Source organism: Ziziphus jujuba, chromosome 8 (genome assembly GCF_031755915.1).
Source record: "Ziziphus jujuba cultivar Dongzao chromosome 8, ASM3175591v1".
Taxonomy (NCBI): domain Eukaryota; kingdom Viridiplantae; phylum Streptophyta; class Magnoliopsida; order Rosales; family Rhamnaceae; genus Ziziphus; species Ziziphus jujuba.
In genome coordinates, this window is record NC_083386.1 from 1,298,038 (window position 1) to 1,321,696 (window position 23,659).

General features: G+C 32.3%; 3 protein-coding genes across 3 annotated transcripts; 2 read left to right on the forward strand and 1 right to left on the reverse strand.

Annotated features, from left to right (window-relative positions):
* Window positions 1–2,494: 2,494 nt before the first annotated feature.
* On the reverse strand, window positions 2,495–5,807 carry LOC107424358 (uncharacterized). Its single transcript, XM_016034147.4, has 3 exons — window positions 5,091–5,807; window positions 4,600–4,947; window positions 2,495–3,314 (listed from the first exon to the last, which is right to left on the reverse strand). The coding sequence occupies exons 1-3, from the start codon at window positions 5,427–5,429 to the stop codon at window positions 2,811–2,813; spliced, it is 1,191 nt and encodes a 396-aa protein (XP_015889633.1). The 5' UTR covers window positions 5,430–5,807; the 3' UTR covers window positions 2,495–2,810.
* A 6,886-nt stretch (window positions 5,808–12,693) lies between these two features.
* LOC107424768 (organic cation/carnitine transporter 3) lies at window positions 12,694–14,577 on the forward strand. The gene has a single exon (XM_016034625.4). It carries the CDS (start codon window positions 12,777–12,779, stop codon window positions 14,430–14,432), a length of 1,656 nt encoding a protein of 551 aa, XP_015890111.1. The 5' UTR covers window positions 12,694–12,776; the 3' UTR covers window positions 14,433–14,577.
* Window positions 14,578–20,393: 5,816 nt separating this feature from the next.
* Window positions 20,394–22,393, forward strand: LOC107424417 (organic cation/carnitine transporter 3). Its single transcript, XM_048470094.2, has one exon. The coding sequence runs from the start codon at window positions 20,458–20,460 to the stop codon at window positions 22,123–22,125; it is 1,668 nt and encodes a 555-aa protein (XP_048326051.1). The 5' UTR covers window positions 20,394–20,457; the 3' UTR covers window positions 22,126–22,393.
* The last annotated feature ends 1,266 nt before the right edge of the window (window positions 22,394–23,659 follow it).

The following is a 23,659-nucleotide window of genomic DNA, read 5'->3' on the forward strand; positions in this document are numbered from 1 at the left end:
GATAGATTCTCTATGGTTTCCTTCTTTACCTACCACACCTTGGAGAAACAAAATTATCTGAAGCTGGAAGAAGATCATATCATAGGCATTGTTTGAAAAAAAAAAGTTAGATCATATCATAGGCATTGTTTGAAAAAAAAAAGTTAGATCATATCATAGGCATTGTTTGAAAAAAGAAAGATCATATCATAGGCATTGTTTAAAAAAAAAAAAAAAGTTTTTAGTTTTGTTTGATGGTAATTTAGCTGTAAAATCTGATGGGCCGAAATAAGACAACAGGTAATCGGGGAGTGACTGTTCATTGTTGTACTCCATTCAAACATGGGCCTAAAAATAAAAGGCCTCAAGAATCTACTAAGAATGGACTTCTATTTGTTGGGGATCAATGCCCAAAAGATGGGCAATTGCACAAGATATTGATGGGCCTCTTTATGTGAAAAAATGGATGTCCACGGAGCTTAAAATATCCAAGTGAAAGCCGAAATCACTGGAAAACTATTTTCTGAAAGCAAAAGCAAAAGCTCAAAGAAAAAAGAAAAAAATTCAAAATAAAAGAAAGAAACTTGTTTTGAAAAGTAAAGATTGCATCATACATAAAATCACAAGGAAGTTGCTACGAATTCCAGTAATATAGATATTTTTGTCAGGCATGGTTTCTGATAAAAGTTTATTTATTGATAAAGCTTCAAGTGGTGGATAAATTTAACAAAGAAACTTGTGTACGGAATGCTTTATTAAGCTTTAGCCTTTGCTACATACTTACATGTAGATCTATCTATCTATCTATATATATATATATATATATATATAGCTTATGTCTTGAGTCTTTTGACTACTTCCTTTTTTCACATCAGCTTCCAAAGGTAAAATTTAACAAATTGATTGTTTTTTTTTTATTTTTTATTTTTCACTCCCACCAAAAGCTTCAATCAATATTTTTGCAAATTTAATTTATAAATTATTACTTCAATGAACTTTGCAACTCCTTTGTTTGCCTTCAATCCCAATCAATAGCTTTATTAAATGTTTCATTCCAAAAGGGCAAAGATTGAGTGAAGATTAATGGAAAGCAAATTTCCAAGCATGTAAATTATATATATATATATATATATATATATAATTGGTTTTTTATACGCTTATATTATTATTTATTCACTTTGGCATTAATTAACAAATCTTATAATCTTTCAATTTGAGTTACAATGTGCTCCTTCAATTACCTTTTTTTTTTTTTTCCTTTTCTTTTTAATTTATTTTCTTTATCAGTTTAATCCTTTTCTTAAAAATGTGAACAAAACTTAATTATCGCCATGATATAACATTTGAATTTCTGATCGACCTTCTTCTCTACTTTATTTTTCATGTTAATAAACAAAAAAATGAAAAAGGAAAGGAAAAGAAAGCATTTCTACATATGCTTTCAAAGCAATGTATAAGGAAGAGTATATATATTTACATTAATGAAAAAGAAAAAGCATCAACTCCGAAAAATGTTGGTGAAACTACACAAGTAGATACTTTCCAAAAGTAAAATATAGGTAAAATTACCCTATAAAAAGAGTATATAAAGCAAGTCTTATCAATAAAAAAATACTTTTGTTTTGTTTTTGTTTTTAACTTTTATGATCATATATATATCCTCGGCTACAAACTAAGAAAACTAATGCTTTATTTAAATTCCCAAAATATACAAAAAAAATTCTTAGGTACAGGTTTTTGCACAAAGCATAGTTTGAATGGGGCTAGAAAGCCTTGGAAAATATAAAACGGAGAAAGCTATTCATTGCAACTTTAAGCCTCTTTGATTCATTATTTGGGTTGGAAGCAGAGAAAAGCAAGAAACACGTTAAAGTCACGTTATATTTTACTTGCTTTATTTTCGTATATTGAATTTTTGAAAACCAAATAAAGCTTTTGCTTTTTTTACTTGTGGGGCATTACCTTATAATCACATTAATTAAAGTTGGAACTATACGCCCAAGAATGTGTGTAAATAAGTACATAAATTACATATATTTATTTATCGGTAAAAAATAAAATGCTTTATATATATATTAAATAACATATTTTTCTTGTTTTATAATGCTATAATTTTTATTCTTTATGTTGTAATTTATCAATCTGAATGAATAATTAATAGAAAGCGAAATAACATGCATATACGCTCTAAGAATAGTAAAAGATTCGTATTGCTGTACTTTTCTTAGCTGGATAGCTGAGCTCTTTATTTTTCTGAAATTTTTGTTGAAACATAAAAAATCATTTTGTACTTTCTTGTACTTTATTAACTCATTAGGAATTAATATAGATTAGGTAGCTATTAAAAAAATAAAAAGTTTTTGATGGAAGACTATTCTGCAGGTTAAGAATATATAAATGAAATTAAGAAATTAAACCATTAATTGTTGCACATGGGACAGGAATTTAATCACAGAATTAGGCAAGGAAGGAAAAAAGAAAAAGAAAAAAAAGAGACATTATATGAGAAACATAATTATTTAAGTACTTAAAATACTCTTATTCCAACCCCCACCAGATCACTGTTGATAAGTTTAAGTTAACTCAAAAACAAGTTAAAAAAATAAAAAAGAAAAGAGCTTAATATTACACTTGAATAGTTAAAGAAAAAGAAGATTAACCCAAAGTAATTAATTAATACACCAATCTCAATATCCCAACCAATATTCTGTGAATTAGAAAAGCAAACTAAGATTAAGCATCCTAATTGGGTAATCATAAGAAACTTGAACTAGTTAAGTGAGTGCAAGATGATGATGATGATGATATTTATATATATATATATATATATATTATGGAGAATGTAGGGTGTGTAATATGTCAGCAGGAGGAATGAAGTAGTCCATGGAAAGGCCAGGGACGTTGAAAACGACGTCGTCAATGCTCCAGATCTCTTCCATCCTGGTCCTAGTGTAGTGCATGGAGAGCTCGCCGCATCGGAATATGGTGGCGATGGAACGGCCCTGATGTGCTATCATGATGCCATCAACGTCCCTGTAGTCGCCGATGCTGCTTCCAATGGTGGTCTCCCAGTAGACGATCTCAGCGGGGTCGTTGTCTGGGGTCTCAACTCTTGTCAAATGGGAATCCTCCAGGTAGATAAGCATGCCGCTCTTTTGACAAAAATATCCATACAAGGCGTGCCTGATCACTTCTGCTGACCCTTCGCTTCTTTCCATCACAGCCGCTGGATCTGCTGACACTTTCAGTACGAAGCAATCGTCGTCGCCAATTCTTTTTTCACCCATGCATTTTGCTTTCGCAAATAAGCTTGCTGTGCTCTTTGGATCTAGCCCCTGCTCATCATATTCATTTCTAAAGTTAAATATATATATAACTAAATTATATTTCTTAATTTCCAAATATACATATATATATATATATATATATATATATATATGCCCATTTAAATTGATTTCAAATTTCCAATATTATTTTAATTTCTCATCTCTAAGTTGTAATGTAATGCATATGCTATATATTGTTCTTAATTTAGTACACATACAAATATATTATAATTCTTTAACACTTTAATTACAATTTATAATGATATTTTCTTCAATATTTATAATTTACAGTATATATCTTCTTCATATGTTTGAAGATACAGAAAATCAAGATTTTGTTTACCCCTTTATGGAAAAATTGTTTGAAATTCCACACACACACATGTAATATATACACTAAACAAATTATGTACTTATTATTCAATTTTTTGGTTTAAAAACAAATTAAGAAGCTGATCAATCAGGGGATTATAGAACCGGTGAAAGTTATTATTATTATTATTTTAAAAAAAGCAAACGAAGAAAGAGGAAGGTGAACAAGTGGGAGGAAATTTAATAGAGAAAAAAAATTATTAAAAAAAAAAAAACATAATATAATAGAACCGGCAGTAGTGAGTAAAGTGTAAAAGGAAAAAGTTAAAGCAAGAGATAATACACAAACACTTTAGTACAGAATAAGCGGCAATCCCAAGGCCAAGATGAAGCATAATAATTTCTAAATAAATATTTTGCATATGCATATATATATGATGATCGATGACGTCATTATTATGACTGAGTCACGTGCCACTCTGGAGTGTTCAAAAGAAGTAAAAGTCTGTAGGGTAAAGCATGAGACAGTTTCTCCATCAATGTCAGTCTCATAACATTTTATTGGGATTGTGATTTCATTTTTGTTCTTCCGTCTCCATCTTTCTTTCCTACCATTACTATTTTGAATGCTAGGGTTTCTTTTTCTCTTTCTTTCAGCAACCCCACAAAAATATAATCCATTACTTTACCTTTATATAATAATAATAATAATAATAATAATATTACATTCCCCAAAAAAAAATGATAACAGCTGAAAAAACTTGGTACCCATTTTCATTTTTCATTAAATCAGCGCGAGGGGGTTTTATTAATTTGCTACTTTGGTAAGTTTCAGTACCCTAATAATAAAATAAACAACATATCAAAGATACTAATGTATATACCTATGAAAATATACATCTTTGACATTTTATATGATGAATCTTATATTCAAAATTGAAAAACAGTGAATTTACCATTAAACTGGATCATTGTGCATTACCTGAATAATACGACGCAGAGGGCGTTGTGGGCCTTTGGCAGCATGAGTGCCCAGCCAAGGGGTATGCCTCCACACGGTCTTGCCATCACTACCAGCAACGACCTTATTCCCTCCAACAACCAATTCCAAAGACCACATTCCAGGCACCATCTGCCAAAGCACGAAACAACCATTTTCCCCACTTCTTGTTCCCAGGCTCTTCACGTTTCTTCCAGTTGAAACCTCCGTTTCGCAACAGATCATCTTCACTATTCCACTTGCATACATGTTTTTGCTACACTTTTGTTGCTTCAAGCATCCTGTTGCTGCCAAATATTGTTGTATGATATAATGTGCAATAGAGGTTTCCTGCAAATAAATATAATATGCATAAATTTAATTTATAGCTAGCTTGCTAGTTAGCTAGTGTACATATATAGATTAATAGATATGTTAATTTGATATATGAAAATTAAGGAGAGAGCTAGAGTGAGAGAGAACCGGTGTCTTACAAATGGGATGTCTTTAATGTGAAGGAGGTGATCATGAATTTCGTCGTTGACTTGTGGGATTGGAGCAAGTGGACAACCCAACACACCAAGCAAAAGCCTTAAGTCACGTCTCTTAGGATTAGGGCCCAAAGTAGTAGCATTATTATGATAGGAAGAGGAGGATGTTGAGAAATTGGAAGCTGCTGGAAGACTTTTCTGCACTCGGAACCATTCACGGATCACTTCCCAAGAACTCTCTTTCTTGCTTCCTTCTTCTTGCAGTTCGGGGTCTGGACCTTCCATCAATGGAGTCAATGGTTGTGCACACCATATTTGCTTCTTTCGTGCTTTCGAACCCATTATTACACTACAAGTACTAGCTATAGCTAGCTACACGGATATATGATCTAGCAAGCTAGAAGATTAGTAAAGAGTAGTCTTATTACAAGCAGGAAGAAGATGATGGAGAAAATGTGAGAGAGTGTTTAATTATATATCCAAATTAAAAGAAGGTAGCTAGGCAGTACTCATGGTTAGTTTTTGGGTTTTGGGGTTATGAGGAGGAGGAGGAAGAAGAAGAAGAAGAAGAAGAAGAAGAAGAGGTGTGCTTTAGAGAGAAATTAAGGTGTGTTAGGAGGAGGAATAAGGAAGGTGTGGAAAAATATAGGATATAGTAGTGCAAGTGGGAAATGAGACAAAAGGGACAGATGATCTGTCCACCGGCAGAGAAGATCAGCAAGGGAAGAGGATACTATTAGTATTTATTACAATATAATATTATTATAAAAAAACACACTCGCATGTTGGGCTGTCTATTTGCTTTATTCTTCTTTTTCTTTTGGAGGAGACTCTCTCTCTTGTCGTTTTATTCAATAATTTATTATTCCTCCCTTGAGCTACTTCCCATGTTTAGAGGCCCCATATTTATCTCTTTCCCTATGTCTTAAAAGACCCAATTCTCCTTTTCTTTTCTCATTTGCCCTAGCTACTTCATTTTGTATAATTAACTAGCACATATGCAGTTAATTAATTAAGGTTATCACTTGGTGATGATCTTACCTTTATAGAGGGTAATTAGTTTAACTCTGTAGGATATATCATGCTACCCGGAAATTATAAGCATGCGTTATATATGTAGCTATCTAGATCATGGCCCTAAATGATAGTGACTAGCTACTTAATTATATATTTACTTTAGCTAGCTAAGTTATAAGTTGCATTGCTATTTTTATTCAACCCAATTAAGCTTTAGTTTTTTATTTTTTTTATTTACTTACACAAATTAATTATATATACGTGCATTTATAAGTTTTTTCTCCAATATTTATATAGCAAAGATATATTGAATAAGTTACTATAATTCAGATTCTACACAAACACAAATTATATAAAATTAAATAAATACCAATTATTGTGTAATCGATATCGATTTTATTCAATCTAACACTATATAAATACCAATTCAAGTATTAAACTAATTAACTATTTTGCATGCATGCTAAATAGATCATGTACACACCGTTATATCTGTCAATAGAATGAGGTTCAAATCTAAGATTATTTTATCCTAAATACAAAAAAGTTTTATTTTGCTTGGTATTGAAGAGTAGATAATTAAACAAAATCTGGTTTTCTATAATGTTATTATAAATTCAAAAATTGATGAGATTGGCATTTGTTTTTGTTAAAGGTCATTATGGTCTCTCGGAAAAAGTAGACTAATATGATTGGAAAATATAAGCGCCCACTTCCATATAGGACAAATCTACCAAATCTCATGCTTTTTGTCAACTTAATTAACCAATAAACATAAAATAAATAAATAATCAAAATAAACTTTTTTGCATTATTTACCAAATCCAAAACAGGAATCACGCTTTGCTTAGTATCTTCACGCTGATCTTTGATTCCTGTCTTGGTCCAACCTAAAAACAGTTTTTACTGTTTCCAAAGTAGATGGGGCTCACTCCTATTTAAAATTCCCTAATTATTATATTAGTATAAAACACCCTTGCTAGCATTATGATTGACATTTAGCAGGGAGATTCCAATCAGGTCATTAGGTTTTGTCCACGTGGCAAGCAGTTTGATCCATGGAAAGTGGGAAGGTAGGCCCAAAAAGAAGGTGATGACGAGGCGGCGATTGGGCCAGAGACCAAAAGCAAGTTGGCAAATGGTGGGTGGTGGAGGGTCGGCATCAAGAGGATGAGAAGTGGTGGTGGTGGAGCGGCTGATCGGACGGTGATGCTGACGGCTTTATAGCTTTCAAGCCAATTTACCTCTTTGGTTCAAACTGGTTGAACTGTGACTTTCGTCGGTTGGGAGGGACAAGCACATAAAACATAACGTAACATTGATAATGCTACATTCTATCACACTTCGGATAAGGATATAATGCCCTTATTATATACTATTTATTAATTAAGGGATTGGGATATTTTTATACTTTGGTCCAATTAAAGATATGACATTACACTAATCACCATTTATACGTACAAGGAAGAACAATGAAGAAGACCATATACTACAAGAGAAATTACCAATAGAAGCATGGCTGAAATAAACTGTTGATTGAAGAATTAAATTGTTATGAATAAGATAATACATGTGATATTAAACAAAAACAAAAACAAAAATGAATATAAAAACAAATATAACATAGCAACGTTAAAGGTACCAAATGGTTCATAAAATTTATTAATCAAAGAACACGTATTAAAATATTATTAATTGATATATATATATATATATATATATATATAATTTATATATAAAAAAAGTGCATCCATAAAACATCATTAATGGTAAATATACATAGTTATATAGAAATTGATATTATTTAAATTTAAATCTAAGTGGCATAAATATATAAGTCAATTTTAATTTTTTTTCTAATTATGGTATGCAAAATAATATTTACGACTATTAATTAAATAAATAAACAAATATATATATTATTAAACTTTTTCTTTTTTTTAAAAAAAATTTACTTTTTAAGAAAAAAATTGCTTTTAAAAAATTTTTATAATGTGAACGGAACTTCTAAATCTATATATGATTCACAATGGTGAAGGAACTAGATAAAAAGAAGAGGGATTTTAATTATAAGAAAATTAAAAGTCATTTAATAGTGTCTTCTTTTTTTTTTTGGGATCATATTAGTTTGATAGGATATTTAAGTAGACACATTAAAGTGATTTTTTTTAATTACAATTTATTTTTTTGATATGATAAAAAAAATATTTAGCTTAAATAGGAGATACCATTAAATGGATAAATAAATTAAAAAATAAACCAATTAAATATTAACATATTATAAATAAATTTAATAAATATTTAATAATTGTAATATTATTAAAAAAAAAAGTGATAATACGTGAATGTGTGGCAGTTGAGTACCTTTAAGGGTATGGATATGGGTCGGCATAGACTGCCAGCGTTGTTAAATTGTGTTCCAGCCCAATCTTTACAGGCGGAATTATCCCTTGTAAAGCCCACCATAAGTTTAATTAAGAATGGACATTGTTCTAAATCCATTAGAAGTTTTTGTCAATATGCCCACCATAAGTTCAATTAAGAATGGATTATAATATCCATATGTATATATATGGGTTATTATATTTCTAAGGTATTTAGAAATAGGAGCATTAGCCACTAGGCTTAGGTCCAATATATTTGCCTAGTACGTTTACGTATGAAAGTCATTCCTAGCATATTGGAACATTACCGAGAGAAGTATGGATTGCTACTTATTGATATAGAATTGGAAAGGTTTGTTGTTATGTGATATAGATATTTACTTAATAAATCCAAAATCAATATTCAATATTCCGGTCTAATAGCAATTAATTAATGATACTATGTAATTATTTTTCCTTTTTTAAAAATTTCAAAATATATATATATATATATATATATATATATATATATATATATATATATATATATATATATATATATATATATATATATATATATATATATATATATATATTTTTAAAAAAATTTTACTAAATGACCACTGATAGCCACTCTCAAAGTAGATTTTCACCCGAAAGAGTTTCTTTTTTTCTTTTTTTTTTTTTTCGCCATATTAGCTTAACAAACTTTTTGGATAGTTGCATTGGAGAAGTATTTTTAAAAAGCCTAACTTTTTTATGATGTGACAATTTTATTTTAACAATCCATATTCTCATTAAAAATGATGTTATATTGGTATGGTATAGAAACAATGAGTCTTCTGCTCCTAGTTTTGAATATTTGTTTAGTTGAAAAAATAATAAATGGAAAATTTTATCCATTTTAATTATTAGTTTACCTAAATTTTAAATTTTACTATTCGATCATAAATTTTTTTGAGGTACATTGTATTATTGTTTTTTTTTTAAAAAAAAAAATAAATACATTGTATAAGTTGAAACACTAGACCATTTTAAAGAAAATTATATATATATATATATATAACACTTTTTATTTAAATTCCATAACCATAATTTGGCATCACTTTAGCTATTGAATTAATTAAGATCCTTTACTTTTCTATAAAAATGGAGAAGATTCAAATCCTCTTTAGTTTGTTGTGTACGTTAATTTAATTTTGTTTATCAATTTCTTTTCGTGCCCGACGAGGTTTCACAAATAAACATTAATCAAACAATAATTTAATAACAACAGCAAATGCATGTTGGAGAGAAAAGAATATTAAGTTAGAAGAAAACTACAAATAATTGGTGTAAAAGTGGGACCCGACGACTAGCTTTCACTAATTAATTTGTCAAACAAATCAATATTGATGAGTATTCTAATTAATTTTGATTTGTTGAATAAAAATACATGGTAATGAGATGCATGGTAAGGTGATTAACCTAGGACAACATGTTCTTGTTTGGATGCGATGACAAATTCATATATATTTGCAAATTTTTATATATGTTTGCAATTTAAAAAATTTGGAGATAAGAATTATAGTTTTGGATACGTGGATTGGACGTGGCTATGACTTGGTTACCTCAAATCATTAGCAATACTGTCTATTCTTTTTTATATATAGCAATAATGATACATACTTTAAATATCTCTCTCTCTCTCTCTCTCTCTCTCTCTCTCTCTCTCTCTCTCTCTCTCTCTTATATTTTCTTTTATTCATTTAAATATTAACACTTTGTGGACGTAGAGGCTTGCAAGTGGCCTATTTTTATTATCCATGAGATATCTTCAATTGGTATTTAAATGCAATAAATATTATACCCCACTTGACAATGAATTTGGACCGTCCAAAGTCCTTCAATCAACATTACCTACAAGATGAATGATAATTTATATTTGTAGCCAGTTTGAATTATGGACCTTAGACCAACGTGATCCTACCTATTTTCAACATATTGTCTGTTAGCCATTGAAAAACAGCAATAAAATATTGAGAAAATATAAAGTGAGGTTTACAAAAGAGCCATGAGAAGTAAATAGAAAGATCTAGGTCATATTCAAATCTCTAACTATGGAGTAGACGAAAAATATAGATGGTAATGGCGCATAGAGATGTAAATTAAACAGCTAATGTATATAATTGGTAGAATCATATGATACAGCCCAATAGCAGATTTCTCGAGATTTTATGAAAATTTTTATAAAATAATTTCACACTCAAACCTTAGTCATCCCACATGTTACATGTGGGATATGTAACTCTAACAGGTATACCTTATATTCTTCATTTTCCTTAATTATTTGACGACGTTTGTCTAATTAGGCCTCTCATGAACGTAATGCAATGAGGTTGTTAGAAATTGGGAGTAAATTAGATTTATTTCCAAAATAAATTGGACAGAAAATAAAAGGAAACAAGAGAATTGATATCCTTTAATTAAAAAAAAAAAAAACTTGTATTGATTAACTTTTTAATTTTAAAAAAACTTTTATTGATTAATTTTTCAATTATAAATGTAAAGAAGATGCGGAGCTGTATCTGTTTCTTACTCTAGGCACCAACAACATATATTTCTCAAATTTTTTTTTTTTTTTTTTTTTTTTGGGCTAGATTAGTGCATCACTAGTTTTTCTTATGTACTGCAAATAGGAGAAGCTACATATTTATAGAAGGATAAAGTGGTAAGTTCTTCCATGCATGTACACGAGTACTTACATCTCAATATTGGAGGATAGTTGGCTGCAATCAAAAAACTTTTCTTAGCTTATTTTGCTTAGATTGTGGCAGTAGAGAAACTTCACAAGTGTTGCTTTGCATGCCATGTTACTTGGGTGACTAATCACTTTGCTTAAGTTTCCAGAATGCTATATCACTCTTCAACAGCTATTTACTTATTTAGTTTGTTCAATTTCATTTACTTATATTTTGGTTAGTAAATAAACACATTACTCATTTATTTTACATCAGAGTTTGTGCTAAACTATTTATTAATGAAATTGGGTTCTCAATTAAAGTTCATTATCTCAAGAAGCATTTTTGTGATAATCAATAAAAAGTGTCATATATATACTCGCTTTTCAAGAAATTTAAGTAATATATATCACATATTTTGTTCTTTCAAACTTGAGAATTGGTTTATGAATGGGACTCATATTTCCTTCATACATAAAGTAAATTTGTCATCCAATCTTATATTTCTTCCCAAAAAAAAAATAAAAAAAAATTTAAAAATCAAAGAAGATTTTAATATAATCTATGTATCTATATGTTTCTTTATTATTATTATTATTATTTATAATTATTTCTCCTATTCTAATATTTCAAATCTATGATTTCTCAAATATATAAATGTAAATTGTATATCAATTAAATCAGTTTCATTTGACGACTTTGATTTATATGATTAACATGTAATTAAATAACAGTTAACAGAAGTTCCACCAATTTGATGGTCCGTCGGCAAAGAATAGTACATAGGACATGAGCGGATGTCGTTCCCCATAGAAGTAAAAAATAATTAATGTTTGGATGACATATCCCATTTATTTAATATCATTTAAAGAGTAATTTCTACATCGTGATAGGTGGTGATGAGAACGACAGCGAAACTTTTTATTATTACGAAAAGAGAAAAAGATCACGTTACGTTGCAAACCAAAGTAATTAAGAATATCATTGGACTCTAATAGCAGCGCTATTTAATTAACATCTATATCATTAAGATTTAGATAAAAAATAATAATAATAAATTTTGCAGACAAGTTAGAATATGACCATTCTGACAAATAAAAACAAAACAAAAAAAAAAGGAGTAAAACTTGGAACTTCATACATATATAGAAGGATTAATACATGCAATCTTTTCTTTTTGGGCTAATTAATCAATTAGAAAGGATATAGGATGGAACAAGCAAGTAGCTTAGCTGGCCAATGGCAGGATCCCCATGTGGATTAAACTTGCAATTATTTAATTAATATGACAGCCACAAAACACAGCTCTTTTCAGTATTTAATTACGTGGATACACATATATATTATTTTATGTTAACATATAAAACAAAATTAGTTGGGTCAAAATGAAAATTAGCTAGCTGTATATTCGATTCAGGTCCCATCTCCAGAAAGACCCTGGCCCATACATACGTAGTTGATATCTCTCTGTCTCTCTTTCTCTTTATATATATATATAGCTCAAAGCGTGTTTTATTTCCAGTCCATCTCTCTCTCACAAACATATTGGATAGTATCGAAAAGAGAGAGAGAAGAGCAAGGAGTGGTATATGGCAGATTCCTCCGCCACTACTCCTTTACTAGTTGATTACGACTCTGCAAACGTCGACCCACAAACTACTGAAACTACTACTTCTTCATTCTTCAATCTGCCACCAACTTCCCTCGACTCCATCATCGAAAAGGTCACTAAGAATTCTGGTTTTGCCCAGTTTCTGCAAGCCATCCTTGTCTCTCTTTCCTGGCTTTTCGACGGCCAACAGTCCTTCATCAGCATCTACGCTGACGCCCAACCAACTTGGCATTGCACTGCCACCGACGTAAATATTAAAAATTCCACCTGTAACCCATCCTCCTCTAATATCTGCCAGCTTTCGAGCTCTTCATGGGCCTGGGACAGACCCCCTTTCACCACCACCATCTCCGACTTCAACCTCCAATGCTCCAGTTCGATAGTCTCGGGGCTTCCGGCGTCGGCCTTCTTCTTCGGCTGCCTTCTGGGGGGCTTCATTCTGGCGACGCTGGGCGACTCATCTCTGGGGCGCAAGAACCTGCTGTTCCTGTCGTCCATGACGATGTCGGTGTCGGCTCTGCTGACATCGTTCGCGGGGAACGTGTGGATCTACTCGGCGTTGAGGTTCGCCAGCGGGTTCGGGCGGGCATCCATCGGGGGGTGCGCGCTGGTACTGTCGACGGAGATGGTGAGTAGAAAGTGGAGAGGACAGGTGGGGATCATCGGATTCTTCTGCTTCACGCTAGGGTTTCTGTCCCTACCGTGGATAGCGTACGTGAACAGGAATTCGTCATGGAGAGTGCTGTATCTGTGGACATCGGTCCCAGGAATCCTCTACTGTGCACTCATTTTCTTCTTCGTGAGCGAGTCTCCGAAATGGCTGTTCTCGCAGGGCCGTAACGAAGAGGCCGTCGCAAGCCTTGAAAGATTCGGGGAACCAAACAAATCCCACAGCAGCTCCTTGAATCTCTACTTGTCCCGCATCCCTCTCGTAGTCGTCGATCACCGTCAGCAAGAAACCCCCCCCTCCTTCGTCGATCATTACGCCTCCCTTCGAAGCTTGTTCTCAAAGAGATGGGCTTTCCGCCGACTCCTGACTTTGATGGTCCTCTCAATTGGCATCGGAATGATCTACTACGGCATGCCCTTGGGCGTCGGAAACCTGGGATTCGATACCTATCTCAGCGTGGTTTTCAATGCCCTTTCCGAGATACCTTGCTTCGTCATCACCTTCTTCTTCATCGGACGGTGGAATAGGAAGCCTTCGGTGCTTGCATTTTCCCTCATAAGTGGGGTCTGCAGCATATTGTGCGTCCTGGCGGTGAGGTCCAAATGGGTGCAGATCGGCCTCGAGCTGGCTTCCTTCTTCTGTGGGAACACGGCGTTCTCCATTCTGCTCATCTACACGCTGGAGCTTTTCCCAACCAGCGTCAGGAACTCCGCCACGTCAATGGTCAGGCAAGCTTTGGTGTTTGGAGGCATGTTTAGTCCCGTTCTCATTTCTGCTGGCAGGGATAATGAGTTTCTGTCATATGGGGTGTTTGGGATTGTGACTATTTGCTGTGGCCTGTCCGTATTTTCATTGCCAGAGACCAGAGGTGAGAGTCTTTGTGACACTATGGATGAGCAAGAACGCAAGGCTAATGCCACCTGTGGGGCCATTGATCCAAATGCTACTGGTGCTAGTGTGTAATGAGCTAGAGAAATCGTACCAGTACTACTCATGGTACTACTGTACTGTAATTTTATCTTGTCCAATTTGTATTTGTTTGATTACATGCTAATGTTGTTGAAAAATAATATATATATATATATATATATATATATTTCTCCATCAATCTTTTGATTCTGTCTCTGTGTGACTGCTTTTAGATGATGATTCGAGAATAGTCAAGAAAATAGTGAAGACAATTATTCAAACATATGTATGTTCACAAGAATCTAGAAAACGATTTGTGGATCCGAAAAGCATAAATAAATCAATTAAGAAAAATGGGTTCTAATTACTTCATTATACACAAAAAAAATGATATTTCTCATTAGTGATCATAACCAATTGACCTATCTATATGGCATTTAGTAAGATAGGTGACTGTTTAAAAAGTTGACTTTTTAAAATTAGATTTTTAAAAATTAAAAAACAAATCATAACTAAAAGCAATTAAAAAGTAAAAGCCATGTTAGCAAAAATCTCACTGATAATCATCATCATTGACCACAAATAGTAAATATTCAAACAAAATTAATAACTTTTCACATCCATATTGGTTGGAGTATTAAATTAAATATTTAAATTTTTTTAATTAAACATTAAATGCATAAAGTAATATTTTACCTCCGTTTTACAGCATGAATTTTCAAAGTCTACGTACCTTTGATCGCCAAGCACCAAATTTTCGGCTACTAACTCTGTAGATTATTGTTGTTAATGTGGTATAGAGATTTGTAATGCTTTCTTTCTTAAATAAATTTCTATGCAATAGATAGTTAATCCACAACTTACTTTTAATAAATATATATATATATATAGATTTTTTTTAATTATTTACAATAATTTTTTTTCCCAATATTCCAAAGTAGGTGTTAAAAGCTTACTAACTTCATTTGACTATACAAAAATTATTTTTAATAGATATTTTTCTTGAAAGGCGTGTTATTAAATATTTGTTCAATTTAAAAAAACCCTTCACCAGTGGATCCTCACCTTTACAGTCTTTTTTTTTTTTTTTTGGGGGCGGGCTACATCAACTTAACAAAATCTTTGCACAAACCTATCAAGGATGTTTTTTTTTTTTTTTTTTTTTTTTTAATTGATGATTGGCTTTTTTCTAATATGATTACAAAAAGTTTTTAGCAATAAACAAAAGTGTTAGAGATGCTCTAAAGAACAGCAATATACTTCCCTTAACCTTTACTAATGTTTTTATTTTATTTTTTAGTTATTTTATAGAAGATAAAACAGTAATAAAAATTGCGTCTTCAAAAAGTTTGATCAAAGGAAAAAGCCACTGGATTCTTCCGAAAGGATATGTCATCTAGAAGGAATTATCGAGGAACTTAAATCATACGGTCAGCTTCCAGTCGAGCCGGTGTTGATTAGTAAAGAGCAATCTGGGTGTTCTAGTTGGATCCACATATATTGTAATAATCTAAAAGGTTAATTTTACTTTAATCCAGTCCTAAATATTTTACCATTTATATATTTAACTTTTTAACTCAGCAATTTAAATTTTTAATTTTTTTAATTTTTGTAATTAATTTGGACCTATATTTTATTTTTTTTATTATAGAGTTTAGTTGTCATTGCACGTGTATTAAATTGTATTTTTTTTAAACTAGAACAAATTAAAATGTAAAATATTAAAATTATTTTTAAAAATATTAAACTATTTCTGATATATATTTTACATTTTATTTTAGTTTTAAAAAATAGTTGGTGCAAATTATTTGATTGATATTAAATTGTATCAAATGTCAAATTAAAAATATTAAAAATACATATTTTTATATTTTATAATTTAAAATTAAATACAATTCAATATTAATGTGGAAAACTATTAAACCTCACTGGTTAAAAGTTTAAAATATATATATATATATATATATATATCCAAATTACACCAAATTTAAAAGTAAGAATATATTGTGATGTTAAAATGTTAAAGAATTTAAATTATAAAATTTTAAAACTGAAAAATATTAAAATACACTCATCCCTGCGATACTGTATGGGATATTATATGTCGCATCTGATTAGCTCAAATCAAATTATTGAGAAGCGGTAGGCCAACCATGTCAGGCAAAGGACAAACCGATAAGAAGTTGACAAGTAATTTTAAGAAAATGACGGTATCAGCAAAAGTAAGAACATGATGACTCAAATCCACATCAGCTAAACAGCCAAGGACTATCCGATGATGAAGATCTGGTGGGATTGTTAGCTGGCTATCTAATGTGTTATTGAGTCACCATGTGCTGGCTACTGACGTGTACGTGTTTCTCAAAAGAGTTGGCACTTGGCAAGCACATCACCGTATCTTCTATATAAAAGGCCAAAACACAATCGCATGCGCATCTCCAAATTCATTACAAGCAGTCAAGGAAATTATGCCCCGCCGGTAGATTATAATTTTAATATAATTAATTTATGAGAGAGTACATGAATGAGGCAGCAGTACATATAAAGAAAAGTGTAATATGCATGGTGTTGATGCAAATTAAAGTCATCAATTTGGATATAATTAATTAATCATTTATTTTCATTAATTTTGTCTTGTGCGAGTAGTTCGGGAAAAAAAAAAAAAGAGAGTGAGAGAGATTCAAATGAATTTACATAAAAAAAAAAAAAAAGTAGTTCCAAGTGATGATGATCACTTGGCCACTTTGGGCAAAGTAAATTATGCAAATAACCTAATTAATTTTGATGGCCAAGAAACCAGAACGTCTCTACTATTTGAATATATCGAATTTTAAGCTCAATATATGTTATACACTTTTATTTTATATATAGAAACACGTAGACGTAGCTTCCAAATTAGCATTTGTTAATCAGCCTCCGTTTTATAATTCAATGGGTCTATTATATTATATTTGTCTCAGTGGATATATATATATATATATATATAACCAAAATGCCAACCCATTTCAAAAAGGTTTCAAACACCCTCTTCCTCTGCATCATCCAATATAAATATTCGCTTGAGTTAATTAAATTAAAGTTGATGAAATTAACCGCGTCAGACAGCGGCTTTGAGAAAAAGCACCAAACATGATCTCGTGAGTTGGGACCGAAAGCATTTTGGTTTCTTTCTTTCTGTTTCTGGGGGAAAAAAAAAAAAAAAAAAAAAAAAAAAAAAAAAAAAAAACCTATCATCTAAACTAGTACTACAATTGCAACATGCGTTGGTAAATTTTGCTTTTTTGTTTTTAGTTTTTTTTGCTTTTTTTTTTTTTTTTTTTGACACAAAAAAATCTAACATAAAAAAACAAGAACTGGACTCTTGAAAATCTGTAGCCTGCTAGCCTGTGCCTTGAGCCGTCCATAGGACGATGGTGAAACACAGCAATAATCTGGTATGTGTTTCAATTTATGTAGCAGGGGAGGTAGGATTTGTATCTTCTGGTATGTGTTTTAATCGATGTAATAGTTTTTTTAGCAGAAAGAAGATACAAAAGAAACAAGAAAAATGTACGTACATTTAAAGGTTGGGCCCAAAACTTAAAACACAATTATTTATATATGTATATATATATATATATATATATATATATATATATATATATTTATATATGGTCAAAAAACACAATTATTTTGTTGGATGCTGATCCTTCTACCAACTTTGATATAGAAAAGACCAGAAAAGAAAAAGAAATACATTCATCCACTTTTTAAACATGAAAAATGTATCAAATTTGAAATATGATTAATGCAACTATACTTATTGTACTTTTTATTTAATTAAATATGTTGCATGGACCGAAAATGGCGGACCCAGAAAATTTATACGGGTAACATTAGTTAGCAAAATATTATTTTAATAAATATTAAGATAAAATACATAAAAATATTGTTCATAAAATATACAAAAACTAATTAAGGAAAGGAGTTAATTTCTTTTTTATTGAATGCATGTATCTATTTTTTATTTTTATTTTTGGGTTTGGTAAATTATACTGAATCTATTTATATATAATTTCTCATTATATAATTTACGAGCTTTAATGTATTTGAAATAAAACCATGTTAATCACTTCAATGATAACAAAAGTAAAATTAAATTTTCAATTTCATTAATAATTAATTAATTTAAAGTATATGAAATATTTAAATATAAATTAACAAAATAAACATAAAGAAACTTTTTTCTTTTTTCTGTCTTTAAATATAAAGAAACTTAAATGATAGATTAGTTATTAAGTATATTAGGTATTATTATTATGTTTTCTAGGCACGGTCATAAACCTTTATGTTAAAATTTGCAATCTAGAAAAATTTTAAATTTAAAACTAATTAATTGGGATTTGGTAGTTATACTTTTAAAGAAAATTAAATAATAGGAAGAAGATAATCTTTAAACTTTAATAAAGATAATGAAGAAATTCAATAAAGAAAAGTTAAAAAGTAAATATTTTTATTTGAAGATATATAATGGTGTATTGTGATTGGATACAACTCAGAAAAAGTAAAATGCTAATCAAAAGTTAACAAGAAACTCAGGAGAAGCCGGTAATTTGGGGGCGTACAAATGTGTGTTTTAGAGCCGCTACAGCTACATATAAAATATTCCACGTAATCCATGCGAAAAAAACAAAAAAGAATTTTGAAGGGGGCACTGGGCCCCCGCCCACGTGGACCGATATGACTCATATCCTCCCTCTTGTTATACATTGCTTGATCCCTATTTTCAACTTGTCAAAAAAATAATGCTCGAACATACTTGTATTGTGGTTTTCTGGCTGAGAATCTCAATGCCAATGCTGATTTTTATTTCTACCAAATTAAGCTGATTAAGATAATACACACATACATATATATATATATATATATATATATATGTAAGTACTATATTATATATTTAATTATTTATAAACATTGCTCTGTTAATGTAGATATACATGGGTGTCTAAAATCTTATTTGAAAAACTTGCCACGGACGCAGTCGAATTGATAAGTCTGTATTTGTGATATGTTAGGCCCTTTAATTTTTTCAATTCAAAGTGCGGGAAAGAGAAATCAAAGCCAGCTCGCAAGGGACCCCTTTCATGTCATAATCTGAAGAGGTTTTGATCAAATGATTTTTTTCTTTCTTTTTTTATTTTTGCTGGATTGATCAAACGGTTTGGTCATGACGAATAGGCATTTGGATTATTGAAGTAATATTTTTATATATGAATATATATATATATATATATATATGTATATTATATTCATCGACAAATTTATTATGTGCCTGCTCATAGTTTCCGATCTAAATAAACAATTGGTGGTCTTAGATTAATTGTTCTTGGCCACCTATAAGCTGGCTACCTATGACTGCTCTATCGAGATCTGTCTTAATTCATTATATTTACATAAATAATTCACTACACATCCATATGTATAAAAGGATTAATTTTTTATAATGAGGTAACGAGGTCATACATAAGGAGTTTTGTTATTTGTGAATTGTCATCAATAGTTAAATTCATTGTTGAAATCATATATAGTAATTATTTTGATAAACAATGACAAAGAGTAATTGAATTTATTTAATTATGTTTTGAATTTTTTATACCAAAAACTTAATTAAGAGCTAATTAAATTCTTATAAAACATATGGACTATACTGTTAGGTTCGAATTAAAAAAAATAAATAAATAAATAAAGAAGAATGATATTTGCTAGCTCGATTGCGACGCGCTATTATATTTGTTGTTGTTGAATATACATAAGATTATATTATTACATTATGTATATAATTAAATATTAAACCATATAGTGAAATAAATTTGTAAGTTGAATAAGGTTAAGAAATTAAATAAGGAAAATCAGTAAATAATTGATGGTCATCTCCCGTACAATACAGGACAAACTTTAGGCTGTCAAATGCGCACACCCAATGAATATCCCCTATAAAAGTATGTTTGTATTGAGTGGTCCTTGCTCATTATAATTACTACCAGTCACTCTCTCTCTCTCTCTCTCTCTCTCTCTCTCTCTCTCTCTCTCTTTCATATTCATGGCCAATTCCACTCATCCCCTGCTTTCCGAGTATTCCAACTCAGAAGGAGAAAATCCCAAACATTCGAATCCCAATCTCAACGTCGACATTGAGGACGAAAATGAATACGTTCCAATCCCATCGCTGGATTCAACAATAGAAACATGCATTGGAGATTTGGGGTGGCCCCAATTGTTTCAGGCCCTCCTCGTGTCTCTTGCATGGCTTTTCGATGCACAGCAAACATTCCTCAGCATCTTCACTGATGCTGACCCACCATGGCACTGTACTGACTCCACCACCACCAGTATCAACTCTAATTGCAGCTCTTTTTCCACCGATGTTTGCCTCCTCCCCAGTGACTCGTGGGCCTGGGATTTGCCACGCCACGCCTCCTTCATCTCCGAGTGGGGCCTCCAGTGCGCCGGCTCCTTCCTCACAGGCCTGCCGGGGTCCTCCTTCTTCATGGGGTGCCTCATCGGAGGGCTTGTGCTTGCAACCCTGGCCGACTCCTCCCTCGGGCGCAAGAACATGCTCTTTCTGGGATCCCTCGTCATGTCTCTATCCGCTCTCTGCACTGCTTTCTCCTCCAACGTCTGGATCTACTCCGCCCTGCGATTCGTGGCCGGCTTCGGCCGCTCCACCATCGGAACTTGCTCTCTCGTCCTGTCCACGGAACTGGTAGGAAAGCGGTGGAGGGGCCAGGTCGGCGTCATCGGATTCTTGTGCTTCACGCTAGGGTTTCTGTCTCTGCCGGCCCTGGCCTTCGTCAACAGAGGCTCTTCGTGGAGGAACCTCTACCTGTGGACTTCCATCCCAGCGGTATTGTACTGCTTAATAGTCAGGGTGTTGGTTCGCGAATCTCCGAGATGGCTCTTCGTCAAGGGACGCAAAGATGACGCCATAGCAACGCTCAAGAGCATGGCTCCGCCGTCCAATCTGGACAACTTGAGCATGATGAGCTTCTCCAGATTGCCCTTGGAACAAGAAACCTCCTCCAACGTCGACATCTACTCCACCATCAAGATCTTGGTGCAGAAAACCTGGGCATTTCGGAGGCTATCCACCGTCATGGCAATTGGATTCGGGATCGGATTGGTGTACTACGGAATGCCATTGAGCCTGGGAAACTTAGCCTTCAATCTCTACCTGAGCGTCACCTTCAATGCCTTATCGGAGATTCCTGCTTCCCTGGTCACGTTCTTAATGATTGGGAGGATGAACAGAAAGACAGGAATTCTGGTATTCACGGTGGTGAGTGGGGTGTGCAGCGTAATTTCGGTGGTGAACATCGCAGGGAAACAATATAAATGGATGCAGATGGGGCTAGAGTTGGTGTCATTCTTCAGTGCTTGCACGGCTTTCAATGTGCTCCTCATATTCACAATAGAGCTGTTCCCAACATGCGTTAGAAACTTCGCAATATCGTTGGTGAGGCAGGCTCTGGTGTTCGGAGGGGTTTTCAGTCCTTTACTGGCTGCAGCAGGAAGAGGAGGAAATGAGTTGGTGTCATACGGAGTGTTCGGATTGGTGATAGGTTGCTGTGGGCTGTTTGTCATCTGTTTGCCCGAGACACGAGGAAGAGCCATTTCTGATACCATGGATGAAGAAGAACACAAAGCCACATCGGGCCCACTAATATCATCACCCAATTCTGTCATTACTAATAACAATTATGTATATTAATTGAATGCAACTGTGGCACCCATCCACCGATCCAACTATGGATCATGGATATGGATGATGACGTGAGTGTAGATGATCCATATCCCAGATATACATTTGTATTTATTTTGTGATGTAATCAGTTAAGTCCAGCTGATGGATGTGCCGAATAATATGAGGAAATCTTTTAGAGCGCAGTGCAATGCAGTGCAGTAGTGCAGAGAGTGATGTATCCAATTTGCATAAGTTAACTAGTTAAGTAAGCTACATATATATGTTGTTGATCAAATCTCAAATCTCCTCTCTTTGACTGACTCGACGGTGTGTGTGTGTGTGTGTGTGTGTGTGTCAGGTATTGGTGGGTCATGTATTATGTAATTGCCTAAATATACTAGCCGACCTCTCTCTTTTCTACGCCCTTATTTTTGGTATTTATTACTATACTATTAACTGTTTGGCCAAAGTCTTTTTAATTATAAATAAAAATAAAAATAAAAATTTTCATATAATAATCATATTCATTGCTTATACTATAGGAGGAGTTTCTTAATAAACAGAGAAATCTATTAATTCTCTTTAGTTTCCTTCCTTATGTGTTGAATTTTATATATGGAATGTAACTGGCCTCCTTAATTGTCCTAAAAATAATCAATAAAGGGGGAAATCTTTTGTCTTCATTTTTTCTGTTTCTGTTCCTATTTAATTAGTGATAAAATTTCACACTATTTTTTATAAAATAGTTACTTTATTTCACACTATCTGGATACCAATCAAATAGGCAGTGCCGTTGAGAGTGATAGTAATTAAAAACAAGAACAAAACAAAACTGAGAGTGAGAGTGAGAGTGTGTGTGTGTGTGAGAGAGAGAGAGAGAGAGAGAGAGACTTAATCAATGGGAATTAGAGGATGCATTCAAAGGTTTTACCCGGCGATGGCCAGTTCACGTGACATATGACTAAGCCACTCTTTAGTTTTGCATTTTTTTTAATGTTTTTATCAAGGATAGTATCAGAACAAACTTATGTAGTCTGTCGTAAGCATTACTGTTCGAATACGAATCACTATACATATATATAATAAAATATTGGGTACTTGTTTGATACGATGTGAATTTATTTAAAGATAATAATAACAATAAAAATTATTATAATAATAATAATGATAGTGTCTGATACCACGTGAGTTTATTGGGGAGAAAGGAAAAAGTGTAACATAGGATGGTTTGAAAAACATTGATTGAGGGTGATATTTGCTATACATGATGTCTAATTTATCTTTAGGGTGGGGTGGGGTGTTTCCTACAATTTACCAACTTATTGGAGCTCTAAATTTTTTCATGGTTAAATCAAATGGTGGGCTTCGCTGTCTAATTGGAAAACCAAATTAAAATTTTGTATTCTTTATAACAATTATTATTTCAGATTCTGGTCTACTACATTTTTTTCGTTTCTGCATGAAAAAGATCGGCGAGTATCAGTGACATTAGACTTTTGTAAACGAGAAAACCAAGTTGAAAGAGGAATTGAAATGGTTAGACAAGCACCAACAATGAGAT